Source organism: Pongo pygmaeus, chromosome 9, assembly GCF_028885625.2.
Source record: "Pongo pygmaeus isolate AG05252 chromosome 9, NHGRI_mPonPyg2-v2.0_pri, whole genome shotgun sequence".
NCBI lineage: Eukaryota > Metazoa > Chordata > Mammalia > Primates > Hominidae > Pongo > Pongo pygmaeus.
In genome coordinates this window covers 57993557-58019938 of record NC_072382.2, presented here as the reverse complement: position 1 = coordinate 58019938, position 26382 = coordinate 57993557, and the positions used below count along the sequence as shown (strand labels likewise).

Here is a 26382-nt window from a genome sequence, read left to right as displayed (position 1 = left end):
GGAAGGCTGAGGCAGGAGAATGGCATAAACCCGGGAGGCAGAGCTTGCAGTGAGCCCAGATCGCACCACTGCACTCCAGCTTGGGCAACAGAGTGAGACTCCGTCTCAAAAACAAACAAACAAACAAACAAACAAAATTAACAGCTATGAAGAAAATCAACACTGATCTTTCACATATCCTAAAAAGAACCTCAATGATAAGCCTACATTTTTGCTTTCCTCAACTGAGGATGATAAATATCACATAGAAAGAGGGGTGACAGTGGTGAAACCCCAGATTCCAAAGTGAAAAAAAGTGAGACAAGTCTAGGACAGAAAAATGTAACACCAGACAATTATGGTCTAATATGGGCTTTAGCTAGTATTTCCAATAAGTCAATTTCAACTGTCAGTGAGAAAAATAAAGTTTATTTCTTGTACAGAAGTAATTCCAATTCAGGTTTTAAGTCTGAACCTTCAAACTTGGGAAGCTTTTTTCCAAGTCATCAGCAAGCGCCTTATCAACTTCACGTAGGATTTTAATAAAATCTTCCACCTGTGAGTCAAACAAAAAAAAATCAAACACAGAAGAGAAAAATGTGCTTTAAGGTACTGATTGCTCTACCTGTGGTTTCTAAATGGTCCAATGGAAAAGAAATGCTGGCAGATCTCCAAATGACAGTAACAGTACTTCCTAAGCAGTCTTCTAAAACATTCTCAAGGAAATGACTATGCTTTCCCATTCCGTTTTACTCTTGAGCTAGTACTTCTCCCCCTGCCTCCTCTTTACAGTCTGTTCCCACATTCTGTCCTTCATTTTCCTGTAAAAGTTCCTACTTTGAAATCTGATTCTAACGGTAGGAAATGTGATGTCATTTGAAAAACCATAAAAACCTACCGACTATTCCCAAGAATCTGATTTTGGCTTAATATAGATGCTACCTACTTCATAACAGAAAGGAGTACTATAAATTCAGAGCTTATGTTTTTCCTCTTAGAATTGTTACTCCCAATAGTATTATGAATTTTCCAGTAGTCATCTTTTTTTCCCTCAACTTTTATTGTAGACTCAGGGGAGTCTAAATGTCTAAATGTGCAGGTTTGTTATAAAGGTATATTACATGATGCTGAGGTTTGAGGCACAGATGAACCTGTCACCCAGGCAGTGAGCTTAGTACCCAATAGGTAGTTTTTCAGCCCTTGCCCTCACTCCCTCCCCTCCTCCTGTAGTCCCCAGTGTCTACTGTTCCCATTTGTATGTCCACAGTATCCAATGGTTTAGCTCCCACTTCTAAGTGAGAACATACGGTATTTGGTTTTCTGTTTCTAGCAGTCATCTATCTGATAAAGGCATTAAGTCATATAAATTGTATATACTATCATTTTTGACAATGACCTCGAAATCAAGTGCTTACTTGAAAACATTTAGTAATCCTACGAAACTTGGCCACCTATACATTTACCCATACTCACCACAGGGCTATAGAAAGGAAGAAGGTTTTGAAATGCAGAGGAACACTTCTGTTTGCTCAACTGGCCTTCCTTTACTCCCTGAGCCACCGTCTCCTAAAACAACAAGATTTAATGTCAAAAAAGGAAAATTTTTCAAGCTTTAACTAGTGAATAAAAACAAATCAGGATATTCAATTCCCTCCTGACTTCACAGGCATTTCAAATGTCCCACCTGAACCCACCAACATCAAGGAGGCTTATGTAACCCAAACATGTTCTCCACTCGTCTTTATTTTAGTGAAAGGCACCACCATCCACCCTGCTACACAGACTACAAACTTGGAACACAACCAAGACTTTTCCTTCTCCCCTCCTGCTGACCCCTCCCAGCAAGTGCTCAGTTCTATTCTACCAAATCTCTCTTATCCCCATCCCTCCTCTCCATTCAAACTTCCATTGTTTAGGCTGCCATCACTTTTCAGATTATTCTTGAAGATTACCAACCACAAGAGCCTGTTAGTTGATCTCCTGCCCTCCAGCCTCAACTATCTCTACTCCTTCCTCTCTATTGCTTTTGGAGTAATCTTTCTAAACTGATTGTATCACTTGGTGCTTAAAAGAAAAAAATCTTTAGTAGCTCCTCAGTTTCTTCAAGATGAAGTCTAAATCCCCTAAATATGACATAAGAATTTGCATGACATAGCACTCGTGTATTCTCAGCCCACCTTTCTTTGATGTTCCTACCACTTAAAAGTTAAGAAATATCGATGTCCCTTGCTCCAAAAAACAAAAGCAACAGCAAATGGGAAAAAATACATGCAATAAATATGGAAAAGATACACTATTACCGAAGAAATTCATACAAATAATCAAAATGGATAAATTATAAAAAAGTAGGAAACAAAATTAATATACGACATCCAAATATTTCAATCTCATTAATTTAAAAATGCAAATCAAAGTAAGACACAATTTATTACCTGAACTTTGACATAAAAATTAGAATACCCAATAATAAGGGTCAAGTAAAACCAACATTTCCACATGTAAACAGCATTTTGACAAAATATGGCCATTACGCCTTAGCCATCTTCACATTTATAATGTTGAATCCAGTAATTTAAATTCTGTAAAACCTGCTAAGGTAATAACCCCAAATCTGGAAAATACAAATATGGAAAAGGGAAGCAAGACAACTAATAAAAAAAAAATCACCAGAATAAGATAAACTTTTTGTTTCATTTTGTTTTTTGAGATAGGGTCTCACTCTGTCGCTCAGGTTGGAGTGTAGTGGCACAGTCTGGGCTCACTGCAGCCTCGACCTCCTAGCCTCAAGCAATCCTTCCATCTTTGCCTCCCAAGTAGCTAGGATCACAGGCGCATGCCACCATGCCCAGCTAATTTTTGTATTTTTTGTAGAGATGAGGTTTTGCCATGTTGCCCAAACTGTTCTCAAACTCCTGGGGTCAAGTGATCCACCTGCCTCAGCCTCCCAAGTGCTGGGATTATGGGTGCCTGGCCAAGAGAAACTTCTTAAGAAATACTCTTTAAAAAATTCAGTAGGTATGAATAAATATATTCTTCACAGCTATATTTATAACATTTTATATTCATACTATATTCATAACATATTCATAATACATTTCTTTCCAAATATATGGATAGAAAAAATATGGTCAAAGGAAGAATGTTAATAACCATTGAACATATTCAGGGAGAATATTCCTTAAGAGAAGTTTGCAGTAAATTTTGAAAACTGATTATTTGGTAAATTAGGTTTAAACTGGCTCTCAGTAAAAAGTCTTTCATCTAGAATCAAGAAAAATGTTTATAATATAGTGTTAAGGGAAAACAGTAGTCTATAAAAATTGCATATGCTGGGTTAAAGTATATGAAAAATGCATTTATAAAAATACATGCATGCAAACATAGGCATATGTCTGTCACACAAATATACCAAACTACATCAGCTAGTTGTTTTTAAGATTATAAACTCATGGTGATATTAAGATTTTACTTTATTTTCCCAAATTATATATTATTTTCATATTTAAAAAAAATAAAGTTTGGAGAGTTAAGCAACCCACACTTTCTTTTGCTTATGACATCATCAATACTTCTTTCCTACCTTTGTTAATGCCTGAAAAATATTAGAAAGAAATTCACATAAAATATCCTTTAAGATTTTCAAGTGGAAATCATCTTGGGTTAAATCAGTCTTTTTAGTTTCTTCTGTGTTAGACTCCGCCGAGTTCTCTGGTTTTTTCTGACACTGTTCCATATTTTGTAAGACCCGAATGAGGCTGTCAATTAGAGGAAGATCTACTGTATAAACAAATCAAGAAGCATGGAATTGGCCAGTTAAGTTTGGCTTTTCATTCATACGTATTGAATTAGTGCTAGACGTTATTATTTTGGGTATTACAGACACAGTAGTAACATCAGCAAGATGTCAGCCTATAAGAGGCTTACATTTTTATACTTTCAAATAAGTAAATAAAATAGACTATTTCAGGTTTTGGTTAAGTTCTATGAAGGAAATAAAAGAGGAATATAATATAGCAGCCTAGCAGGGCTAGCTCTCTGACAAGGTGACATTGAGTTGAGAACTAAAGCAATGAAGCATCAGCAATCAAAAGAGCCTAGGAGGCCAAGGGTGGTAGCTCACGCTTGTAATCTCAGCACTTTGAGAGGCCAAGCTGGGCGGGTAGCTTGAGCCCAGGAGTTCGAGACCAGCCTGAGCAATATGGCGAAACCGTGTCTTTACAAAAAGTACAAAAAAATTAGCTCAGAGGATTTTTCTACCACTACCACTGTTACCATCTTGGTCCAAGTTATAACATTTCTTGCTATGAGTCAATTATCAAGAATCTCTAAAAGCCTCCTAACTCATGTCCCTTTTGTACCCATGACTCCCTACATTTCTCATCAAAACAGCAGCCTATTAAAGTCAGCTCATGTGTATGCAACTTCTGCTTAAAATCCACCATGGTTCCCCACCTCATTCAGAGGAAAAGGCAAAATCAGGCCCTCCATACTCTACCTCTCTGGCTCCATGTGCTACTTTGCTAAACCACCCCAGCCACATGGGATCTCACTGTTCCTCCTCAAAAATACCCGGCATACTTCTGGTTGAGGGCTTTTACACTTTCTATTCCCTCTGTCTGGAATGTTCTTCTCCCCAAGTATGCACATGACTCCCTCCATTCTCTCCCTAAGGACTGTACTCAATGCCACCTTCTCAATGAGGTAACATTATCTATAAATGAAGATCTTAAAAATATTCAACATTCCTTTTTTATTAAAAACTCTTAATAAAATAGAAACAGATTAATATTTCCTTAAATGGTAAGACATACATCTGTTTTTGGAGGGGGGTGCGGAGTATTGCTCTGTTGCCCAGGCTGGAGTACAATGGTGCGATTTCGGCTCACTGCAGCCTCCGCCTCCCAGGTTCAAGCAACTCTCCTGCCTCAGCCTTCCGAGTAGCTGAGATTACAGGCGTGCGCCATCAAGCCTGGCTAATTTTTGTATTTTTAGCAGAGACAGGGTTTCACCATGTTAGCCAGACTGACTTTGAACTCCTGACCTCAGGTAATTGCCGGCCTCAGCCTCCCAAAGTGCTGGGATTACAGGTGTGAGCCACAGCACCTGGCTGTAAAACATGTATCTTACACCCAATAATGCTTAACAATGGAACTCTAGGATTATTCCTAATAAAATCAGGAAGAAGGTAAGGATGTTTTCTACCATCACTATTATTTTACACCAGAGATTCTAGGCAACCCAGAAAGACAAGAAGAATAAACCAGAGATAGACAAGTGATAAAATATATCTAATTTAAACCAAACCACTATCAGATAAAACCCAAAGATTATTACTGGAACGACTACTAAAAATAGTAAGAATTTGGTAAGGTTACAGGATACAAAGTTAATATACACAAATCAATAGCCTTCATATATTCCAACAACAATAATCAGTGGAAGAAAATACGTCACAGACAATAGTAAATCCAAAAGATAAAATATCTAGGAATGAAACTAACAAGAAATATCCAAGATCTATATGAAGAAACCATTACTGAGGGACACAAAAAAGACCTGAACAAATGAAAGGGCATAACATATTCTACCAAGTTAACACAATGTCAACAAAAATGTCAGAAAGTTTTTGTTTTTGGAACTCAAAGTTAGTGATAAGAATAGTTAAAAACATTCTGAAAACTTAGAATGAAGAGGAATTTGCCTTATTAGGTATTAAAACATAAAACCTTAATATTTAAAAACACTATGGCTACTAATATATCAATACGACAATGGAACTGAATAGAATATATAGGGGAATTTAAAAAATAATGATGAAATTTCAAATCAGTGTGGGTAAGCTGGATTATTCACTAAATGATGTTGAGATAACTGGGTAGCCCTCTGGGAAAAAACTGATACCACTAGTACCAAAGTTATCAAAGGGGGAAAAAAAAATTAAAGCCACACTTCACATGTGACACCAGAATAAATTCTAAACGAATCATGAATTTAATTGTGGTCATAAAAATCATTCTGTGAAAGAATATGTGTTTACATAGGAAAATATTCATTTTATATTTCTAAATGAAATGTTGGCTAAAAAGCAGAATTAAATATATGTGCATGTGTGGGATGGTAAGATTACAAACATCATGTTTCCTTGATATTTTTTATAAATTTTTAGGCAGGGTGCAGTGGCTCATGCCTGTAATCCCAGTACTCTGGAAGGCAAGGCAGGAGGGTCATTTGAGCCCAGGAGTTTGTGACAAGCCTGGGCAAGATTGTGAGACCCTGTCTCTATAAAAAATTTAAAAACTAGCCACATGTGGTGTCATGTGCCTGTAGTCCCAGCTACTCAGGAGGCTGAGGTGAGACAATCACCTGAGCCCAGGAATTCAAGGTTGCAGTGAGCTATGATCCTGCCATTGCACTACAGCCTGGGCAACAAAATAAGACTCTGGCTTTAAAATAAGTAAATAGGCCAGGTGGGGTGGCTCACGCCTGTAATCCCAGCACTTTGGGAGGCCGAGGCGGGTGGATCACCTGAGGTCAGGAGATCGAGCCCAGCCTGGCCAAAACGGTAAAACCCCGTCTCTACTGAAAAAATACAAAAATCAGCCGGGCATAGTGGTGTGTGCCTGTAATCCCAGCTACTTGGGAGGCTGAGGCACGAGAATCACTTGAACCCAGGAGGCAGAGGTTACAGTGAGCCAAGATTGTACCACTGCACTCCAGCCTAGGCAACAGAGCAAGACTCTGTTTCCAAAAAATAAAAATAAATAAAAAATAAAATAATAAATACGATAATAAAATAAATTTTTGAAGTTTAGCATGTAATATTTTTATAATTAGGGAAAAGAAAGCGTTTTTTAAAAGGGAGAAATAAATGAAATGAAAAACAGTATGAGCCTGGGAAACTGTACTTGCCTTTTTCTATCTTTAGATACTCTTGCTCAGTCTGTGAGGCATAGATGGCAGACAACACTGAAAAAACAGAGGCTAGCACTGTTTTCTGTTCTTGAAGAATGATGGGTGGATCATCAGACTGGCAGAACTCATGGCAGACCAGGTCAAAAAGTAAATTCCAAATGTCTTTTCCAGTGTCAGGACAATGTACTTAATAAAGAGGACAAATAAAGCAGTACTTTAAAATCATCAAACAATTAAATGAGTAACTGTAGTGCATCCCGATAAACCACCTTACCAATTGCTTGAATTCCATCATCCACTGTAGTAAGCAGTTGTAAAATATGCATGTAAACATCAAGCCATTCTGGATTTTCAGAACTAAATAGGAAAAGTAAAAGCACTGAATCAACAACTTTACTGTCCAGGGCATTCCAATCATTCTTCATTCAATAAATATTTATTACTCTGCCAGCCACTGTTCAAGGTGCTGAGGATAAAACAAGGAAAGGAATGAAGTCTCTGTGCTCGTTAGAGCTTTTATATTCTAATAGGGGAAACAGCAAAAAATAAACAAATATTATATAATATAATCAACACACACAGGACAAGAAGTAAAAAAACTTTTTGGCTCTATCTCACAAAAGCAACAATGCAGAAACCTGCTAGTTGATACTTTATCATTTTGGTTTGCTTGAATAATCAGAACAAAAAATGACTGCGATTTTTATAGTATGAATGTAAGGTCCACTGCACCATGCATCAACAATAATGATGTGCTGAAAATGTCTCAGGATTATCCTAGCTCCCTAGCTGAGAATACTAAAACCGTGTAAGTCTAATTCTTATGATCAACCGTTTGGATTCTCAAAAATCTAAATAGTTTGGAAACTCAAAATCTTAGTTCTTCAACCAAACAAGTGAAAAGACAGTGAACAATTAAAACAATGGTTTGGCAAATGTTTATTTAAGTACTTACAAATTTCAGGCACTATGTTAGGAGTTGAGAAAACAGATGTATAAGATGTTATCCCTACCTTCATGAAGTTTATACTCCAAAAGGAAAGAAGATTGCAAGCGGGGTAATTACAATGAAGTGGTACTAATGTAGCACTATAGGGCTAGGAACTTCACAAAGCAAGGAGACTTAGTTTGCAGGGTCAGGGAAGGTATCTTAAGAAAAATTATGTTTACACAGAAACATGAAGGGGCAAAGAAGTGTCTGAGGTGGAGGAAACATACTGTGCAAAGGCCTGGAGACAAGAGGGCCTGGTTCAGTTGAAGAAGTGAAGCAAACTTCACATGACTGAAACGCAGAGTACAAGGAATAAGGATAGCGCTACTGGGTCTATAGGCTGTACTTTATTTTTCTGAGAATTTTTCATTTATTTTATTCTTTTTTCCCCTATTTTATTTATTTATATTTTGGATTCAGAAGGTACATGTTAGGGGGTTGTTACATGCATGATGCTGAGGTTTGGGAATATGGATGGTCCCATCACCCAGGTGATGTACATAGTACCCAAGCTGTGTTTGTTTGTTTGTTTTTCTGGACCTTATCCTAAGGAAGCCAACTGAAAAGACTGAAGCATGAGAGTGAGATGAGTGCGTACTTTGCAAAAACAGCTTTAAAGTCTAGGCTTGGGAGAAGCAAGCATAGAGGCAGGGAATTCAAGTAAAAGAATGTGGCAGTTCTCCAGATGAGAGACAATAATGGCTTGATTGCCATGGATGGAATCCCAGAAAAAGTCAGGAATAAGGGTGGGGAGTTGACTGCAATGGGAAAATACTGGGGCAGGAAAGATTCAGTAATGGCTTCTCGATTTCTTCTACACTATCCAAATAGGATAATGATTACATCATTTACTGAGATTGAGAATACTGATGAAGCAGGTTTAGGGAAAGATGATGAATTTAATCCTCACTTGGATAAAGGACACAAAATTAATAGGTTTTGATGTGGCTTACTCAGCACTAAGAATGCACTAAGCAACCCACTATGCAGATCAATTTAAAAATTAATTTTCTAGTGATTAGCAATAAACAGTTTTAATGACCTGGAAGGCTTAGTAATCACTCTTGGCAAGACATCAGAGTCCCAACATCAGTCACTTATTGAAGACTGGCATATAAACACAAGGAGCAAAAAAAAACAAATGATGTGCAACGTTAATGAAGATATTGTTAAATATTCAATGTAAAATAAAGCACAAGAAAATGTTTTCTCTTTGATTTAAATTACATAAAATATCATAAGACAGAAACCACAGTTAATGTTGAGTAACAGCCTATAGCTAAATGATAATATAACAGGAACTTTGTAACCACTACACAGGTTGCATCACAAATAGTAGTAGTGAATTAACGTAACAAGGAGTGACTATGTACTTTATTCTGTTGTAAGGAATATAAGAAGACTTTATATCTGAGAATACTTCTAGCAATTGCATTTTCCCAGAACATTTTGCACGAAAGAGCTCACCTACCGTACTTGTTTGGCAGCTTCAAGTACACAGGGCACAAGCCGAAACACTGGCTGCTCTTCAGACTCTTCCTGGGGTTGGTCCAGAGGCTGAGTTCCCCCATTTCTGACCCATTCTAACATTAGTTTCTCATCCAAATCAAAGAGCTTGTCCACAACCTCCCCCACCTTCACCAGCAAGTCAACTGCAGAGAATAAAACAGATATCGAAATGAAAAACAAACTGCTAAAAGCAATAGGGTTAAGCAAAATTCCTAAAGCTATTCTAAGAAAACCAAATCTTGCCAAAGCAGTATTCTAAAGGGTGATTTACTTACCTTGTATGTTTAAATTTGCTTATCTTTCCTCATTTTTAAATGAGGAATTTATCAGTGTCCCAAGAGTTTAAGAAATTTTGTATCTTCAATCAAAAAACTTTCTCCAAAAAACAAACAAACAAAAAGCTGGACATGGTGGCTTACACCTATACTCCCAACACTTTTGGGAGCCCAGGGCTGGATGACTGCTTGAACACACGAGTTGGAGACCAGCCTGGGAAAGAAAGCGAGACACTGTCTCTACAAAAAATGTTAAAATCAGCTGAGCATGGCGCTGCATGACTACAGTCCCAGCTATTGGGGAGATTAACAGAAGGATACCTTGAGCCCAGGAGTGTGAGGCTGTAGTGGGCTATGATCACACTGCTGCACTCCAACCTGGGTGACAGAGCAAGATTCTGTCTCAAACAAACTTCATTACCTTGCACTCAAGGCTTTTTTAAAAAAGGTGACTTCTAGAAATAGTTACATGGTTTCCTAAAAATTAAATACAATTTAAAACATTTTTTTTCTAGAGTACATGATGACTTACCATTTGTTGAACTTGACATAATGAAGCAAATGCTATCATAAATAGCTGGATGTTCCCGGATCCTTTCAACCCAAACACTGGCCACTTCTGCCTGGGAAAGGCAAGTAAGCAACAACCTACATGGTAAACGTGGGTTGAATTTCTACTTTTCAAAAAAAAAAACAGTAAAGGAAATTTGAAAATAAAAAATTAACTTTTTTTCTTATCTACTCTTACGAGTAACCTTATAGAATTCATAAAAGGAAAAGCATACCTGCTTGTTTCCAGCAGAGTAGGTGGGTCTGAATCATACAAACAGTGCAATAACACCTGCCTACAAAAACAAAGAAGTTAACCGATATGCCTCACTTCTTGCATTTAAAATATCAGAGTTTTCATTTAATTTTTTGAACATCTTTATTGTGAAATACAGCATATATTCAGAAAAGCTCAAAAGACACAAATCTATAGTTAATAAATAATTATAAAGCAAACACTCCTGTTTCCAAGAAACAGAACAGAGCTGCATCTCTGTAGTCACCATGTGTCCATTCCAAATCACAATTCTCTTTCCAACTTAGAAATGATGACCATTCTGATTTTTCCAGCAACCATTTCCTTACTTTGCTCTATAGTTTTATTATTTTATATATTTTGGTGTTGCTTTATACTGCAGGTAAGAGGATTAAGAGGACATGCTGAATAAATAGACATAATCTGGGAGGTTATTCGGATTCATGAAGACAGTCAAGGAGGGGAGACAACATATGAAATAAATTGTATTATACTTATTGACTCTTCATTTATTTGCTGAAAATTATACATGTAAGATCCACCCATGTTGTTTCTTTAGCTGTTATTCTTTGACAGATTGCTGCAGAGCACTCCATTGTGTGAAAATAACACAATTTATTTTTCCAGGCTACTGTTGATAGACATTTGTGTTGATTCCAATTTGGGGCTAATTCAAGCAATCCTCCTATAATATTTGTAAGAGTTATCCTGATGCACATGTGCACAGTTTCTCTTACCATATATGCCCACTATGAGCTGGTCACAGCACATGCATATGTTCCAACGTGACCAGATAATGCCCAACTATTCTAAAGTGGTTCAACAAATTTATATCCCACCAGTAATATAAATTGCACCATACTAATATTAAGACAAGCATTTAATTGAATTTATAACATTTGTAAACATTTCTCATTTTTGGATTTTTGATAGAGAATATTAGAGACCAAACATAATCTTAAGTCATTTGCTCCATGGATGATGGTAAATTACTGAGGAATAAATACTCTGAACTAGGATCTTAAAGTCCCTCCACAACTAGGAGTTCTCTCTTTCTGAGAAACCCAGGTACTTGAATCCTGTGATAAAACCCTCACCGCCCCAGCTCTGACAAAAACTGCCCAGAACAGTTTTCTTAACCTATTTTGGGTACAAATTTCTTTGAGATTCCGATTAAAAGCCATGAACACTTTGCCTAGAAAACTAATACACTCATAAAATTCAGCATATAATTTCGGGGTGTTCTCAGAACACAGTAACCACTTGGGTTTCCTCCATTAAAAAACCTTCTGCCCAGAACTTTACACATGGAGAAGAGAACGAGCCTCGAAGCAGAAATCTGAAAGTCTTTTCATCACAGAGGCAACCCTTTATCTTCCAGTTGTTGGCAAGTCTTACCCTCTAAGTCAGAGCTCTCAGGATGACATTATTCAACAAATCTAGTTTCTGTAGACTCCAGCTGAGACATCGGATTCCCTGCCCCTAAACTGTTTTGGATTCCAGTTGGCTGCCCCATATCCAAGTTTTGGCCCACTGGTTCTTCCCCTATCTGGCTTACTGCCACCAGCTGACAATTCAGGTTCCTTTGCTACTGAAGAAAACAGGCTTAAATCCTGAATCATTTCAGTACCTCCTGAAGAAGCCCCTAGCTATCATCAACACACAATGAAGTTCCCAGAGAGTGTTCATCAAGACAAAGAAAGGACTGTCTTTCAGATTTGCTACTTTTCCTATGTATTAGAATTTCCTTAAGGATATAAATGAATATATTAAAAAACATAATTATATAGTAAGACTTACCCAAGATTTTTATCACTGCTGATGGACACACATATCTCCTGGAAACAGGCCATATTACCTAAAATTCCCACACAGATTTCCTGCCAAATCAAATTTTACAAGTCACAATGGCTCTGAGACGAAAGACATAAACAAAAATATTAACTTAAACAAAAACCTGCTGAGCCAAGTTTTGGGGCAAGGCGGAGGGGAGGCAGGATAAAGAAATACATATACTGCCTGTACCCTAACCTTGACAAGCTCACAGTATTTGAGAAGGGATGAAAAACATAAGAACAAGAAAGGGCAAAGGCAGGAGCTATGCAAGAAGAACTCCTATCGATAAAATGAGTTTTAAATGATTGATAGGATTGAGATATGCAAACAAAAAGACAGACGTTCAAATAAGGGGAAAGTATCAGCAAAGGCAGGAAGGGAATCATGTACATGGCGAATACTGTAGACAATAAAGTACTCTGGTTGTGGCACAAAGTGGGTGAACAGCATGAGGTAAATACTGCAGGTATAAAGGACTGAGATTAAGGGCTCTGAATGCCGTGCTGAAGAATTAGACTTAATCTGGGAAGTTATTTGGAATCATGAAGATGCTCAAAGAGGGGAGACAACATAGTGAAACGGTATCTTAGAAAGATTATTCTGGTGGCAAAATGCATAATGTATTAGTGCAGTGCCTCTTTACCCATGGTTTCAGTTACCCATGATCAACCTTGGTATAAAAGTACTAAATAGAAAATTCTAGAAATAAACAATTCATGTTTTAAATTGCATGCCTTTCTGAGCAGCATGATGAAATCTTGCACCGTCTCACCTGGGATGTGAATCATTCTTTTGTTCAACATATCCACACTGTATATGCCGCCTGCCCATTAGTTACTTAGTAGCCATCTTGGCTATCAGATCGACCATTGTGGTATCTCACAGGGCTTGTGTTCATGTCACCCTTATTTTACTTAATAATGACCCCAAAGCACAAGAGTAGTGATGCTGGCAATTTGGATATGCCAAGGAGCTGCCACTAAGTGCTTTCTTTACATGAAAAGGTAAAAGTTCTTGACTTCATAAGAAAAACAAACAAAAATGTATGCTGAGGTTGCTTAGGATCTCTAAGAACAAATCTATCCATGAAACTGTGAAGAAGGAAAAGGAAATTTGTGCATATTATAAATAGGGTTCAGTACTATCCTCGGTTTTAGGCATTAGGGGCCTTGGAATGTAACCCCCAAGGATAAGGGGAGACTAGTGTATAGGGAAAAGAAGTTGAAAAGAACTTAAGAATCTATCTCAGTAATAGTTAATTAATATGTAATAACAGTTTATTACCACTCATTATGGCCAGGCATTACTCTAAGCATTTTCCGTGTATAATTTCATATAATAACTTAGGTGATAGGTACTAATAGTATCCCCATTTTTCCAGATGAGGAAACTAAGGCACAGAGAAGTTAAGCCACTTGCCTAAGATCTTAAGATCTCCAACTAGAACACAGCAGAGCTCCAGAGCTTGAGCATTTAACCACTATTCCAAACTGCACCTCAGTTATCAAGATGCAAGAGGAGGAGGGCCCTCAGGCATGGAAAAGGATGAAGCTGAGGAAGACTCTCAAGGTGAAAGCAAAATAATCCAGTGTGAGGATAGGGGAGAAAGCAGTTGAACTTGACTCCTAGCTTTCAAGTTGCCTCATTTCCCCATCAGTGATATTGGTCCCGTTGACAGGAAAACTAAAAAAGAAAGTGCATAAAAGGCTACAATGAGTTCAGATGGTACAGTGTTTCCAACCTTGCTGGAACATAAGAATCACTCAGGGAGCTTGTTAAAAATACAGATTTCCAAATCTCATCTCAGATCTACTGAATCATAATTTCCAGGGTAAAGCCTGGAAAGCTATTGTTTACCCAGCATATACCAGGTGACTTTTGTGATCAGATAAGTGTGACCATAAATCACTGAGGACATACAGAATTCAGGGTTAGAGAGTACAGCTGACTCTTGAACACAGGTTTGAATGTGTGGGTCCACTTATAGGTGGATTTTTTCTAACCAAACTTGGACTGAAAATACAGTGTCCTCAAGATGCAAAACCTGCGTAATATGCAGAGCTGACTTTTCATACACACAGGTTCCACAGAGCTGACTGTAGAATTGAGTACGTGCGGATTTCAGTATGGGGGAATGTCTTGCAACCATCCCCCATGTATACCAAGGGACAACTGTAGAGCATGCAAGCAGAGAATGCCTGAAGAAAGTTGGAGATGTGACATCAGTTATCAGAAGGGAAGTCGAGGCTTTGCTCCTACAGGCAGAGTTGCAACTTAAAGGTGTAAAGAACACACAAGTTCACTACAAAAATGAATATAATGAGAACAAAGGATCAGGGCTTACACCTTAGAAAAAGTCCATATTCAGGACAGTATAAAAAAGGAAGAAAGAAAAAAGCCAATGAAAGGTGAGAGACAAGTGACTGAAGAGGTCAGAGACGACAGTGAGGTGACACAGGAGCTATAGAAATGGAGTTTCAATAAAAAGTGGGTGGTCAAATGTTGGGAAAAGATTAAGAGTGAGTAGGGGCAGAAAAAAACCACATATATTTCCCTTATAAACTAAAGAGGGAATAACTGAACTTCCAATCAAAGATCAAGTTTTTCTGTCTTGGCTGTTCACTGGAATCACCTGGGGAACTTTAAAAGCTGCCCAGAGTCTCACACTTGGAGATTCTGCTTTAACTCATCTAGGGTGGCCTGACCCAAGATTTTCAAAAGTTCCCTAGGGCAAAGTTTCTCAGAGTGTGGCAATGCACCAGAGCACCAGCATCACCTGGGAACATATTAGGAATCCTGGACCTACTGGACTAGAAACTCTGGAGGGACGCTCGGCAATTAGTGATGCGGGGACATGCTTAAGTTTGAGATCCCCTGTCCCAGGTGATTCTAACATGCAGCCAAGGCTGAGAATCACTGTGGCAGCAGACGGTGGCCCGCGGATATATACAACAATGTGACTAACTCCTAAAAGGTGCCATTCCTGATATAAGCTTATTTCTTTATATACCAGTAGTGAGTAAACATATTTAAGACAGAAAAAGTCAGTACAAAAATAGCATAATCGTCAAATCTTATATTAACATAAGGAACCATGGAAAAAAGGGTTAATCAGGCCCTAATTCAGAGAGAACATTCTACTTAAATAAGAATTTTAATTCAACATTCAATTTGTAAAAATATACTGTGGAATTCTCCATTTTATAATCTGAAAGAGAGGAAATACAGTACAGTGGTTATATTGGAGTCAGGCCTAGGCTGAAATCTCAGCTCCATTCTTTCCTAGTTGTGTGACCCTGAACACACCAAGATTTAGTTCTTTAAAAGTATACCTCATAGTAGTAAGACCAGGTATTCAGTAAAGAGCAGTTTTTCATAATTATAATTATTGAACAGATATTTACTAATCCACGATATGCACAGCACATGGCAATTTAATTGGCAATAAAGCACAGTACACTGCACAGTATATAAAGCCCTCTCCTTCAGTCTTTATCTATTGTTCTTGGCAGTTTACCAACAGCAATGACCACTGAAAGCTTACTTACTTACTTGGGAAGGTGTGGAAGGAAAAGTACCACTGTGAATAACAGATGCAAATACTGAGAGGGGACAGAAGGCACACAAAGGGAGGCTCGGAGACAGTGTGAGATAGGGAGTAGAAAGGTCTGGCTAAATCAGAAGGGTTATCTGGCTATCCAGATTTTATGCTGGAAAGATGAGTTAGGTTCAGAGAGTGGAAGTCTTGAGCAGCAGGCTGAGTTTAGAATAGTTTTCAAGCAATGGTGGATTTTGTCAGTAAAAAAGAAATCAACTGAAAAATGGAAGGCCCAGGCTCTGTTCCTTGTTCTGATACATACTAGCAGCATAACAGTGGTTATGCCTAACTTGTCTCCACAGCTGGTAAATGAAAGTGCTAATTTCCCTGGTCCGGCCTGAATCTAAAATTCTATGATTCTCATAATTTTAAATTATTAAATTAATAATTTAACATTTTAAATTATTACAGGCATGTAGCTCACGCTTATAATCCCAGCACTTTGGGAGGCCAAGGTGGGAGGATCACTTGAGGCCAGGAGTTCAAGACCAGCCTGGGCAACATAAGGAGACTCTTGTCTCCACAAAATAAAAATAAAAATTAGCTGGGTGTGGTGGCTTACACCTATAGTCCCAGTTACTTGGGAGGCTGAGGTGGGAGGGTCCCTTGAGCCCAGGAGGTCAAGACTGCAGTGAGCCGTGATCACGCCACTGCACTCCAAGCCTTGGAGACATAGTGAGACCCTGTCTCAAAAATAAAATTAAAAAAATGTAAATAGCAAATTACCTAGGACCTGGCAATGTTCAATTAACATCTACAGGCTGATTTGTTGATTTATGGTCAGTAGAAAATCAAAGTGAGAAAAATAAATGACTATCCAGCACTATCTGTTCTTATTGCTTCAAAGAAGAAGGCTTTAGAAATGTACACACTTACTCTTAATCGAGGACACTTGGACTTGGCCAGTACTCCCATGAATATATCAGGAGCATTAAATTCTTGGAGAAATAAAGCCACATCCTGAAAAGAAAAATGATTATTAGCTTGGATGTTGAATATTCCTCCCTAAACCCCAAAGCTTAGGCAACCATAAAATTCTATATTAAAATTAGAATTTTAGGTCAGGCACAGTGGCTGACACCTGTAATCCTAGCACTTTGGGAGGCCAAGGCTGGCAGATTGCCTGAGCTCAAGAGTTCAAGACCAGCCTGGGCAACACGGTGAAACCCTGTCTCTACTAAAAATACAAAAAAATTAGCCGGGCATGGCGGCATGCGCCTGTAGTCCAGCTACTCAGAAGGCTGAGGCAGGCGAATCACTAGAACCCGGGAGGCAGAGATTGCAGTGAGCCGAGATCATGCCACTGCACTCCAGCCTGGGTAACAGAGCAAGACTCTGTCTCCAAAAAAAATAAAAAAATAAATAAAATTAGAATTGTAGACACAAGAAAAAAAAAATCACAGGCTTAGGAACTGTGTCAACAGACAAAAGTGATGTTAGAGAGTCTTTATGGTAACTGGTCCCAGACAATGGAACAATTTCATAAACAAATCTAAACTACCTACAATACTCCAGAGGATTATCCCACTCTTTTCTGCCCGAATCTATTTACTCTTTATGGTAACTGGTCCCAGACAATGGAACAATTTCATAAACAAATCTAAACTACCTACAATACTCCAGAGGATTATCCCACTCTTTTCTGCCCGAATCTATTTACTCTTTATGGTAACTGGTCCCAGACAATGGAACAATTTCATAAACAAATCTAAACTACCTACAATACTCCAGAGGATTATCCCACTCTTTTCTGCCCAAATCTATTTACCTTAATAATTTTTCTGCCCACTAGGAATTCTCATTAAACACATTCAAACACATTTGGTGATTACCTATCAGGTATTAAGCTAGAAGTGGGGGACAAGGGAAAAAAGCAACACGCTGGGCGCAGTGGCTCACACCTGTAATCCTAACACTTTGGGAGGCTGGTTAGAAGGCCGAGGTAGGTGGATTACTTGAGCCCAGCTTGGGCAAACATAGTGAAAACCCATATCCACAAAAAATACAAAAATTAGCCAGGTGTGATGGCACATGCCTGCAGTCCCAGCTACTTGGGAGGCTGAGGTGGGAGGATCACTTGAGCCTGGGGAGGTCGAGGTTGCAGTGAGTCATGACTTTGCCACTGTACTCCAGCCTGGGCGATACAGCGAGAAAAAAAGGGGAAAAAAAAAAAAAAGTAAAACTTGGCTGGGTGAGGTGGCTCACACCTGTAATCCTAACACTTTGGGAGGCCAGGGCAGGCAGATCACTTGAGCTCAGGAGTTCGAGACCAGCCTAGGCAAACATAGTGAAACACCATCTCTACAAAAAATACAAAAATTAGCTGGGCATGGTGGTGTACCATCTGTAGTCCCAGCTACTCAGGAGGCTGAGGTGGAAGGATTGGTTGAACCCATGAGGCAGAAGGTGCAGTGAGCTGAGATCTCACCACTGCACCCCAGCCTGGGCGACAGAGTGAGACTTTTGTCTCAGACAAAAACAAAATTCCTTCTTGTCCTCCAAGAGCTTAAAACACGGTAGGGGAAAGAAGTCAAGAACTGCTATAGGGTCCTGTCCAAAACCAGAACTTGTGTTTTCAAAATCATCAACAGAATAAAAATTCTGATCACAATGTAACTGTGGCAGCCTCATAACTTCTTCCTACAGAGTCTGCCACAGTGCATAAAGGGGCATAACACACAGGTGACATGTGAGTGGACATGTGGCCCCAAATGGGCCAAAACTCACCTAGGAATGTAAGACACAAAAGCTAAGTCAGTTTGCTTGGGGATTTGCAATGTAAAATATATAAATAAAATTAAGTTTCTGGCTGTCCACTGCTTCAGATTTTCACTAAATTTGAGGTGTATATTTGAGAAGCCTTAACTTAAAATATAAGCTGCATGGCTTATGTGAAAATTAAGGGCCCTGGAGCATCTCAAAGAGAGAGGCAATTATTCTCCACAGCAACTGAAACCAGTAACCTGCCAGACAACTGACTGAGAGAGACACACTCTACTTACTAAAAGACCATGGTCAGAGAAAATAGTATTTTCAAAGATACACTCTGAACTGAAAGTCATAATGGCAGATTCTCTTCACTGTAAGTGATCAAGCTGTCCTGTGGGCAATTCTTTGTCACATGCAGAAATTTTTTAATTTAATGGTAATTCCTGGAGTAGCACAAGGGTGGCCTAACAATATCAACACCAACAGTAATAAAATTAACATTCATTGAACAAGTATTAAATGCCAGGCACAGTGAAGTGGCTTGTATGCTATCTCATTTAATTCTTAAAACAACTCTATCAACTAGTTATCATTATTAGCCCCATTATACTCATAAGCAAACTGAAGTTTAAAAAGTTTAGTAACCTGCCCAAGATTATACAGTCTCAGTAGAGCAAAGCTAGAATTTGAACCCATATGAGTCTGATTTGAGCCTATGGTTTTGTTTTTTAAAAGAGATGGGGGTCTTGCTATCCTGTCCATACTGGAGCAGTGGCTATTCACAGATTCACAGGCATTATCATAGCTCACTGCAGCCTCCAACTACTGGGCTCAAGTGATCCTCCTGCCTCAGCCTCACAAATAGCTGGGAATACAGGCAAGTACCCAGCGAGACTATGTTCTCAACCAGCACAACATGCTACCTCTCAGGTATTCATCTATTCATTCATTACTCCTCAAATATTTTCTGAAAAACCTAATAGGCACTGTTTTAGGTTCTGGGGACACATCAGTGAACAAGCTAAATAAGGGCTCAGTCCCATGGAATTTTCATTCTAAAGAAATGAACCAACAATAAATGTAAAACAACTAAACTACACAATTTCTAAATGCTACAAAGAAAATAAGATGTTATGTGCTAGAAACCAAGATAAAGCGGGCTACTTTAGACATAACATTGAAGAAGATATTTCAGAAGGGGTGACATTATGCTTTGATGAGAAGGAATTTAAATCCATCAGAGGACACATGTAACAGAGTGAAGCAATTCTGTGGGAACACCGAAACAAGAGAGATTAATTCTGACTGGAATGTCTGGGGTGGCATCACAGAGGAGGTGACACTGAAGCCGGACCATAAACAATGAGAAGGATTTTGCCAGCTGGAAGCCATTCTAAGCAGAGCGGCATGAATAGTGCCCACGGACACGTGAAAGTGCAGGAAGTATCTGGAGGTCTCTGGTCCTTGCACACTGAATTCGTGATTACAGAATGATAGGAGACAAGGCTGAGATATAAACTCACTAGACTTTGCGCCAGAGACCTCAATGGTCAGTGGAGAGCTCAGTTCTGAGTGGTGCCTCAAGGGCACCTCTTGTAAGGGAGCAAAAGGAGGCCAAAGAACATGACTTTGCCCGCCCCAATAACCTCCTTCAAACAGTAGAGCTGTTTTCTCAATTTTAAAACTGAGATTTTCACCCTAAGAGTTCATTTAAAACACAGGTTTTATTTCTTTTTTAAAAAATTTGTTTAACCATAATTTATCAATAATTGTAGAACAGAAAGTAGATCTGAGCAATACTCTCAACCAACCTGATCTGACATTGAGAATAAGATACTCCACTCAGCAAGAGCAGAACACACATGCTTTTTAAGTGAACATGGAATATTTACCATGTTCAATTAAAACCATATTCTGGGCTATAAAACAAGTCTCAACACATTTAAAACGATTCGGTGTTCACCAACCACAGCAACAGAAAGATAACTGAAACATTCCCAAATATTTGAAACTTATCTATGAACCAAAGAAAAAGTAAAGAATATTAGAAAGTATTCTGAACTTCTGCGGGCATGGTGGCTCACATCTGTAATCCCAGCACTTTGGGAGGCCGGGGCAGGCGGATCACTTGAGGCCAGGAGTTCAAGACCAGCCTGGCCAACATGGCAAAACCCCACCTCTACAAAAAATACAGAGCGAGACTCTGTCTCAAAAAAAATTGTAAACACAGCATATCAGAAATTGTGGAATACTGATAAAGCATAAATATTTAGGGAAAACTTTATAGTGCTAGATGTCTATCTTTAAAAAGAAAAGATTTCAAAGTATAAAGTATGCGGACAGCCGATTTTTGACAAAGACACAAAAGCAATTAGTGGAGAAAGGATCGTGTCTTTTCAACAAATGAACCTGAACAACTGAATATCCATAGGCAAAAAAATAAACTTCAATCCATCCTTGCACCATATACTGTACAAAAATCAACTCAAAATGGATCACAGACTTATATGTAAAACCTAAAATTATAAAACTTTTAGAAGAAAATGTAAGAAAACAACACAATTAAAAAGCAGGCAGAAGATTCAAACAGGTACTTCACCAAAAAAGATACACAGAGTACAAATAAACACATGAAAAGATACTCATCATTAGGAATTAAGGAAGTCCAAATTATAATCACAATGAGCTATCACTACATACTTATTAGCATGGCTAAAATTAAGAAGACTGACCATACTAACTGTTGGTGAGGTTGAGGAGAAACTGGACCTGGAATTATGTCTCATACACTGCTTGTGGTTATGTAAAATGGTAAAAACTGCTAGGAAAACAATCTGAAAGTTTCTTAAAAAGTTAAGCATACACCTACCATAAGATCCAGCCATGCCACTTGATATGGTCTGGCTCTGTGTCCCCCCCTAAATCTGACCTTGAATTGCAATCCCCATAATCGCCATGTATCAAGGGCAAGACTAGGTGGAGGTAAGTGAATCATGGAGGTGGTTTCCCTCATGCTGTTCTCATGATAATGAGTGAGTCTCATGAGATCTGACAGTTTTATAAGCGTCTGGCATTTCCCCTGCTCGCACTTCTCCTTCCTGCCACCGTGTGAAGAAGGTGTCTGCTTCCCCTTCTGCCATGATTGTAAGTCTCCTGAGGCCTCCCCAGCCATACTGAACTGAGAGTCAATTAAACCTCTTTCCTCTATAAATTACTCAGTCTCAGGTATTTCCTTATAGCAGCATGAGAATGGACTAACACAGCACTCTAGGTATTCACCCAAGGAAAAAAAAAGTATATGTCCATACGCACTTGTATACAAAAGTTCACAACAGCTTTATCTGTAATAAACCTTAAACAACTCCAACATTCATCAACAGGTAAAAAATAAATTGTGGTATATACATATAATGGAATACCATTCAGCAATAAAAAAAAAAAAATAAGCCACTGATATACACAACATGGATGAATCTCAAAATAATTATGCTGTATAAAAGAGCCAGCCCAAAAAAAGGATATGAGCACATTTATATAAAACTCGAGAATACACACTAATCTGTAGTGACAGAAAGCAATCAGTGGTTGCCTGGAGAGATGGAGGAATGGAGAGGCAAGAGGAAGAGACTACCAAGGACCATAAAGAAACTTTTAGGGGTGATGGTTATGCTCTCTATCCTGATTACAGTGACAGCTTAATCTGTGTACACATCCGTCAATGTTTACTGGCTGGGTGCAGTGACTCAACGCCTATAATCCCAGCACTTTGGGAGGCCGAGGCAGGTGGATCATTTGAGGTCAGCAGTTCGAGACCAGCCTCACCAACAGGGTAAAATCCTGTCTCTACCAAAAATATAAAAATTCACAGCGATTGGTGGCGCACACCTGTACTCCCAGCTACTCTGGAGGCTATGGCAGGAGAATCACTTGAGCCCTGGAAGCGGAGGTTGCAGTGAGCTGAGATCGCACCACTGTACTCCAGCCTGGGTGATAGAGACTCCATTTCAAAAAAAAAAAAATCAATGTCAATGATACTTCAAAACAATATGCAGTTTTTTGTGTGTTAATTATACCTCAATAAAGTTTAAAATAAAATGACTGAAACAATGAATAGCCATTGACAATTTTAAGAAAATGAGTACAATTAAGTCTGCATTTCTGGAAAAAAAGGTAACACAGGTGGCATCGTAGAGGACAGAAGGGAGGTGAAAGAGATTAAAACAAGGATTTTAATCAGGAAGCTATTGCAAAAGTCCAGGTAATAAAACAAGAGAGATTACACAGGTCATTTAATGTCTTTTGGCTTCTATTTTCTTAACTGTAAAATAAGGGTACTACCTACATCACAGGGTTATTGTGAAGATCAAATAGAATACTATACATGAAAATGCTTTTGAGCTATAGAATAAAATACACATATTAAAACACAATGATTAATATTGCAATTATAGACATATAATTATTTATTGTCCTCCTTCTAATATTATCATGGTATATTAGTGGTCTTCTAACTCCTAACCTGCTCTCAAATATATGGCCAGAGTTCTCTTTAGGTAGGTAAGTATCAGAACTTTCCCGGCCTACATGTGTGTAGGAATACATTCAGAAGAGCTACGTATTTAGTCCGAATCTATTGAGAGCTCAGATCCTCCAGCCTCAAAGACAGAAGTTCAGCATTTATAGCTCCTGGGATCTCATTCCCTATATCATATATGGGTGTGATTACAGACAGGAGATAAAGCCTTTCCCCAGAGTGAAAGACTGAACCATTTTTAAAACATCCATTCACCATCTCCTCACCCAACAGTCTTCAGAGTTTTGTTTCCAGCCTCATACCTCATCCATTGACATATCCCATACTCTGCAAATTTCATTCTCCATTTCTTCATCAAGCTCCGTCTGCTGTTCCTCATCATCTGAGTTAGATTTGGTGTTTTCAGGGCTAACAATCTTCAGAAACACAAAGAAAGAAAACATGAATAAAAGTTGTCTACAATACTAACCAGGTACCCAAATACAGCAGGTGATCAAATAACATTTCCTTGTAACGCTGATGAGAAAAAAATTTGATTCCTGGCCAGGGCCACCGTCTGTGTGGAGTTTGCATGTTCTCCCCAAGTATGCATGAGTCTGTTCCAGATACTTTAGTTTCCTCCTACATCCCCAAAATTTGCACATTAGCATAACTGGTGTCTAAACGGTCCCAATCTGAGTGAGTGTGGGTGTGTGTGTACCTGTGATGGGATGGCATCCTGTCCAGGGCTGGTTTCTGCCTTGCACCTTGAGCTGCTGGTACAGGCTCCAGCCACCCTCAACCTTGAACCAGAGCAAGTGGGTTGGGAAATGGATGAATACAAATTATTATAAAACAAAAATCTGTAAAGAAGACAATAATCATAGAGATGCACGACAATAATTATGTGGTAGGAAAGTGCTCAGTAAGCCTGCCTTATTTGTTATTGTTTTTGGACTGTACAGTAGTAAGAGGTGGTCATTTTTGCTTTGTAAACATTTATTCCTTGATTTAACACAATCAAAGAATAAAGGTTGTAGTGATAATCACTACAACCACCATCACTCACTAACTCACCAAAATTGGGTAAATAATTATCTTGTTTTTATTAACCTTTCCTAAACGTATTTATAGCTCACATTTATCTCAATGTTTAATATTAGAAGTGTTTTAGGTCCTCATTTAGAAGTTTGGTGATGTTCTTGTGTCCACAAATATGCCACAGGGACTTAACTCTTGTTTATATCAATTAGCTATGGTAAAATTGGTTTCATTATCAGTAATTTTGCTTAAAGTCACAATTTCCAAGAACCTACTGATGTTAAGTGAGGACTTACTTTAATATTAACCCATAATCGTTTAGAAGTCACAAAGAGGCTATCAGCAAAGTATCTTCTCTTGCAAAAATCTTCTTTTAAAAATGTAGTGCCTTGGGTAGATCTATTCTTTCAACATTCACAAAGTAAATACTGTTGCTAGGCACTGGGGTAGATATACAAAGACGAGTAAGATATAATCCCTTACGTTTAAGCTTTTTTTTTTTTTTTTTTTTTTAACTTTTAGGATCTAGTGGGGAAAGACATGTAAAGGGATAGTCATATTAGAAAAGGCAAAATGATTCAACTGAATTGTGGACAGAGTTGTGGTAGCAAAAATGATGGACCAATGACCTATTCCTGGGAGATGGGGAACCTTCTCTTAGGTGTTGATATTTAAGCTAAATTTTAAAGGAAGAATAGTAGTTTGTCATGTGAAGAAGGAGAGAAGTGAGTATTCAGAGGAAAGCACCAGAGTTCAGAGTTAAGAAAGGGCCTAGCATGTTTGGGGATGGTGAACAGTTCGGTGTTGATGGAACACAGTGTATCATGAGAAGATGAGGCTGGAAAATGTACAAACAGCCCTGGATTCCAAGCTTCAAGAAACACGCATTTTTCTCCTAGGCAAAGAGAACTAAGAGCAGTATCATGAATAGCCCTGCCTTTAAAGAAGATTATTCTGGCAGCTGTGTAGAAAATTGACTGGAGAGGATAGACAAGAGAAGCAGAGGAACGAATTAGGGAAACATGGGGAGAAGAAAACTCACATTTACTGACAACCTCCTATAAGCCAAACACCATGCTAAACACTCTATTGCCATTATAATCTCACTTAACCTACACAATAACCCTATATATAATAATATAAATATTATAATCCTATTTTATAGAAATTAAGAGACAAATAGAGGTTCTGAGCCGTTAGGTGACCTGCAGCTAGTGGGTAATGAAGCTGCGTTTTTTGTTTTTTTGAGACAGGGTCTCACTCTGTCCCCCAGCCTGGAGTGCAGTAGCTGGATCATAGCTCACTGCAGCCTCCAACTTCAGGCTCAAGCGATCCTCCAGCCTCAGCCTCCTGAGTCGCTGGGACTACAGGAGTGCACAGTCAGGACTGGCTATTTTTTTTTTTTTTTTTAAGTTTGTAGAAACCAGGTCTGTGTTGCCCAGGCTGGTCTCAAACTCCTGGCTCAAGCGATCCTTCTGCCTCGGCCATCCAAAGTGTTGGGATTACAGACGTGAGCCACTGCGCCTGGTCAGAAGCCACGTTTTTTATATAAAAGTTGTATAACCCTAAAGTCACCATTTATTCTATTACAACGATAGTCCATGAAATATATAAATTAAAGACCTGGGCTTCAGAAATGACAGTGGGGATGGGGAGCAAAACCCGAGCAATGCAGTTACACGATCATGTATTTTTGGAGAACTTGCGAAAACAAAATAGAACGGCAAGTATTTCAGCATCCCTACCATTATACTTCCCTTTGTGTCGAGAGCCCCCGACGGGGCCCTGATAGTTTTGGGGTCCGCAGCGGCCGGAGAAACGCAAGGGGCGAGGTCCCGCAGCGCACGCCTGGGGAGGGGTCTTTGTGGGGATGGCGGCTCCCGGGGCAGGAGGAGCCGCCAGAGGCGGAGCCCCGGTGCCTGGGGAATGTAGGGAGAGCCCACGCGTGCTGCCAGTTTCCACACCTGGATGAGTCCGCTGAGGACGCCGAAGAGCCAGTGTTTGCTGTAGACCGTGCTCCCTATGCAGTCTCCACCGGCCACCTCCTCCTTCTCCTCCTTGTCGCGACCCGTCAGCGGCGGCGAAGGGTTGCGGTCCATGACTTTGCCGCGTCCCGCGCTCTAGGGCCGTGCCGGAAGCTACGGAGGAGACGACCGGCGCCCTAGTGCCAGAGCGCCGAGCGCACCCGGCGGGACTCCCCCTACAGCGCCCCCT

General features: G+C 39.1%; 1 protein-coding gene across 5 annotated transcripts; it reads right to left on the bottom strand.

The window, feature by feature from the left end:
* Positions 1-386: 386 nt before the first annotated feature.
* Positions 387-26382, bottom strand: SAAL1 (serum amyloid A like 1). 5 transcript variants are annotated; one of them, XM_054439815.2, is made up of 12 exons: positions 26133-26382; positions 23451-23564; positions 16782-16865; positions 12272-12351; positions 10452-10511; positions 10199-10314; positions 9354-9534; positions 7166-7248; positions 6889-7077; positions 3560-3756; positions 1453-1545; positions 387-535 (listed from the first exon to the last, which is right to left on the bottom strand). In XM_054439815.2, the coding sequence occupies exons 1-12, from the start codon at positions 26265-26267 to the stop codon at positions 443-445; spliced, it is 1425 nt and encodes a 474-aa protein (XP_054295790.1). In that variant the 5' UTR covers positions 26268-26382; the 3' UTR covers positions 387-442. The 5 variants fall into 5 exon arrangements, with proteins under 5 accessions (XP_054295790.1, XP_054295791.1, XP_063527178.1 ...); XM_054439816.2 differs by having other exon boundaries at positions 3560-3753; positions 26133-26331; XM_063671108.1 differs by having other exon boundaries at positions 25914-26316.

Excerpts from the sequence above, each read along its gene's own strand:
- SAAL1 (XM_063671108.1), bottom strand. The coding sequence starts at position 26,267 with ATGGACCGCAACCCTTCGCCGCCGCTGACGGGTCGCGACAAGGAGGAG. Across the intron at positions 10,315-10,451 it reads ACTCTGCTGGAAACAAGCAG|GTTGTTGCTTACTTGCCTTT; the intron begins GTATGCTTTTCC and ends TTTACCATGTAG. Across the intron at positions 1,546-3,559 it reads TTTTTCAGGCATTAACAAAG|GAGACGGTGGCTCAGGGAGT; the intron begins GTAGGAAAGAAG and ends TTGTTGTTTTAG.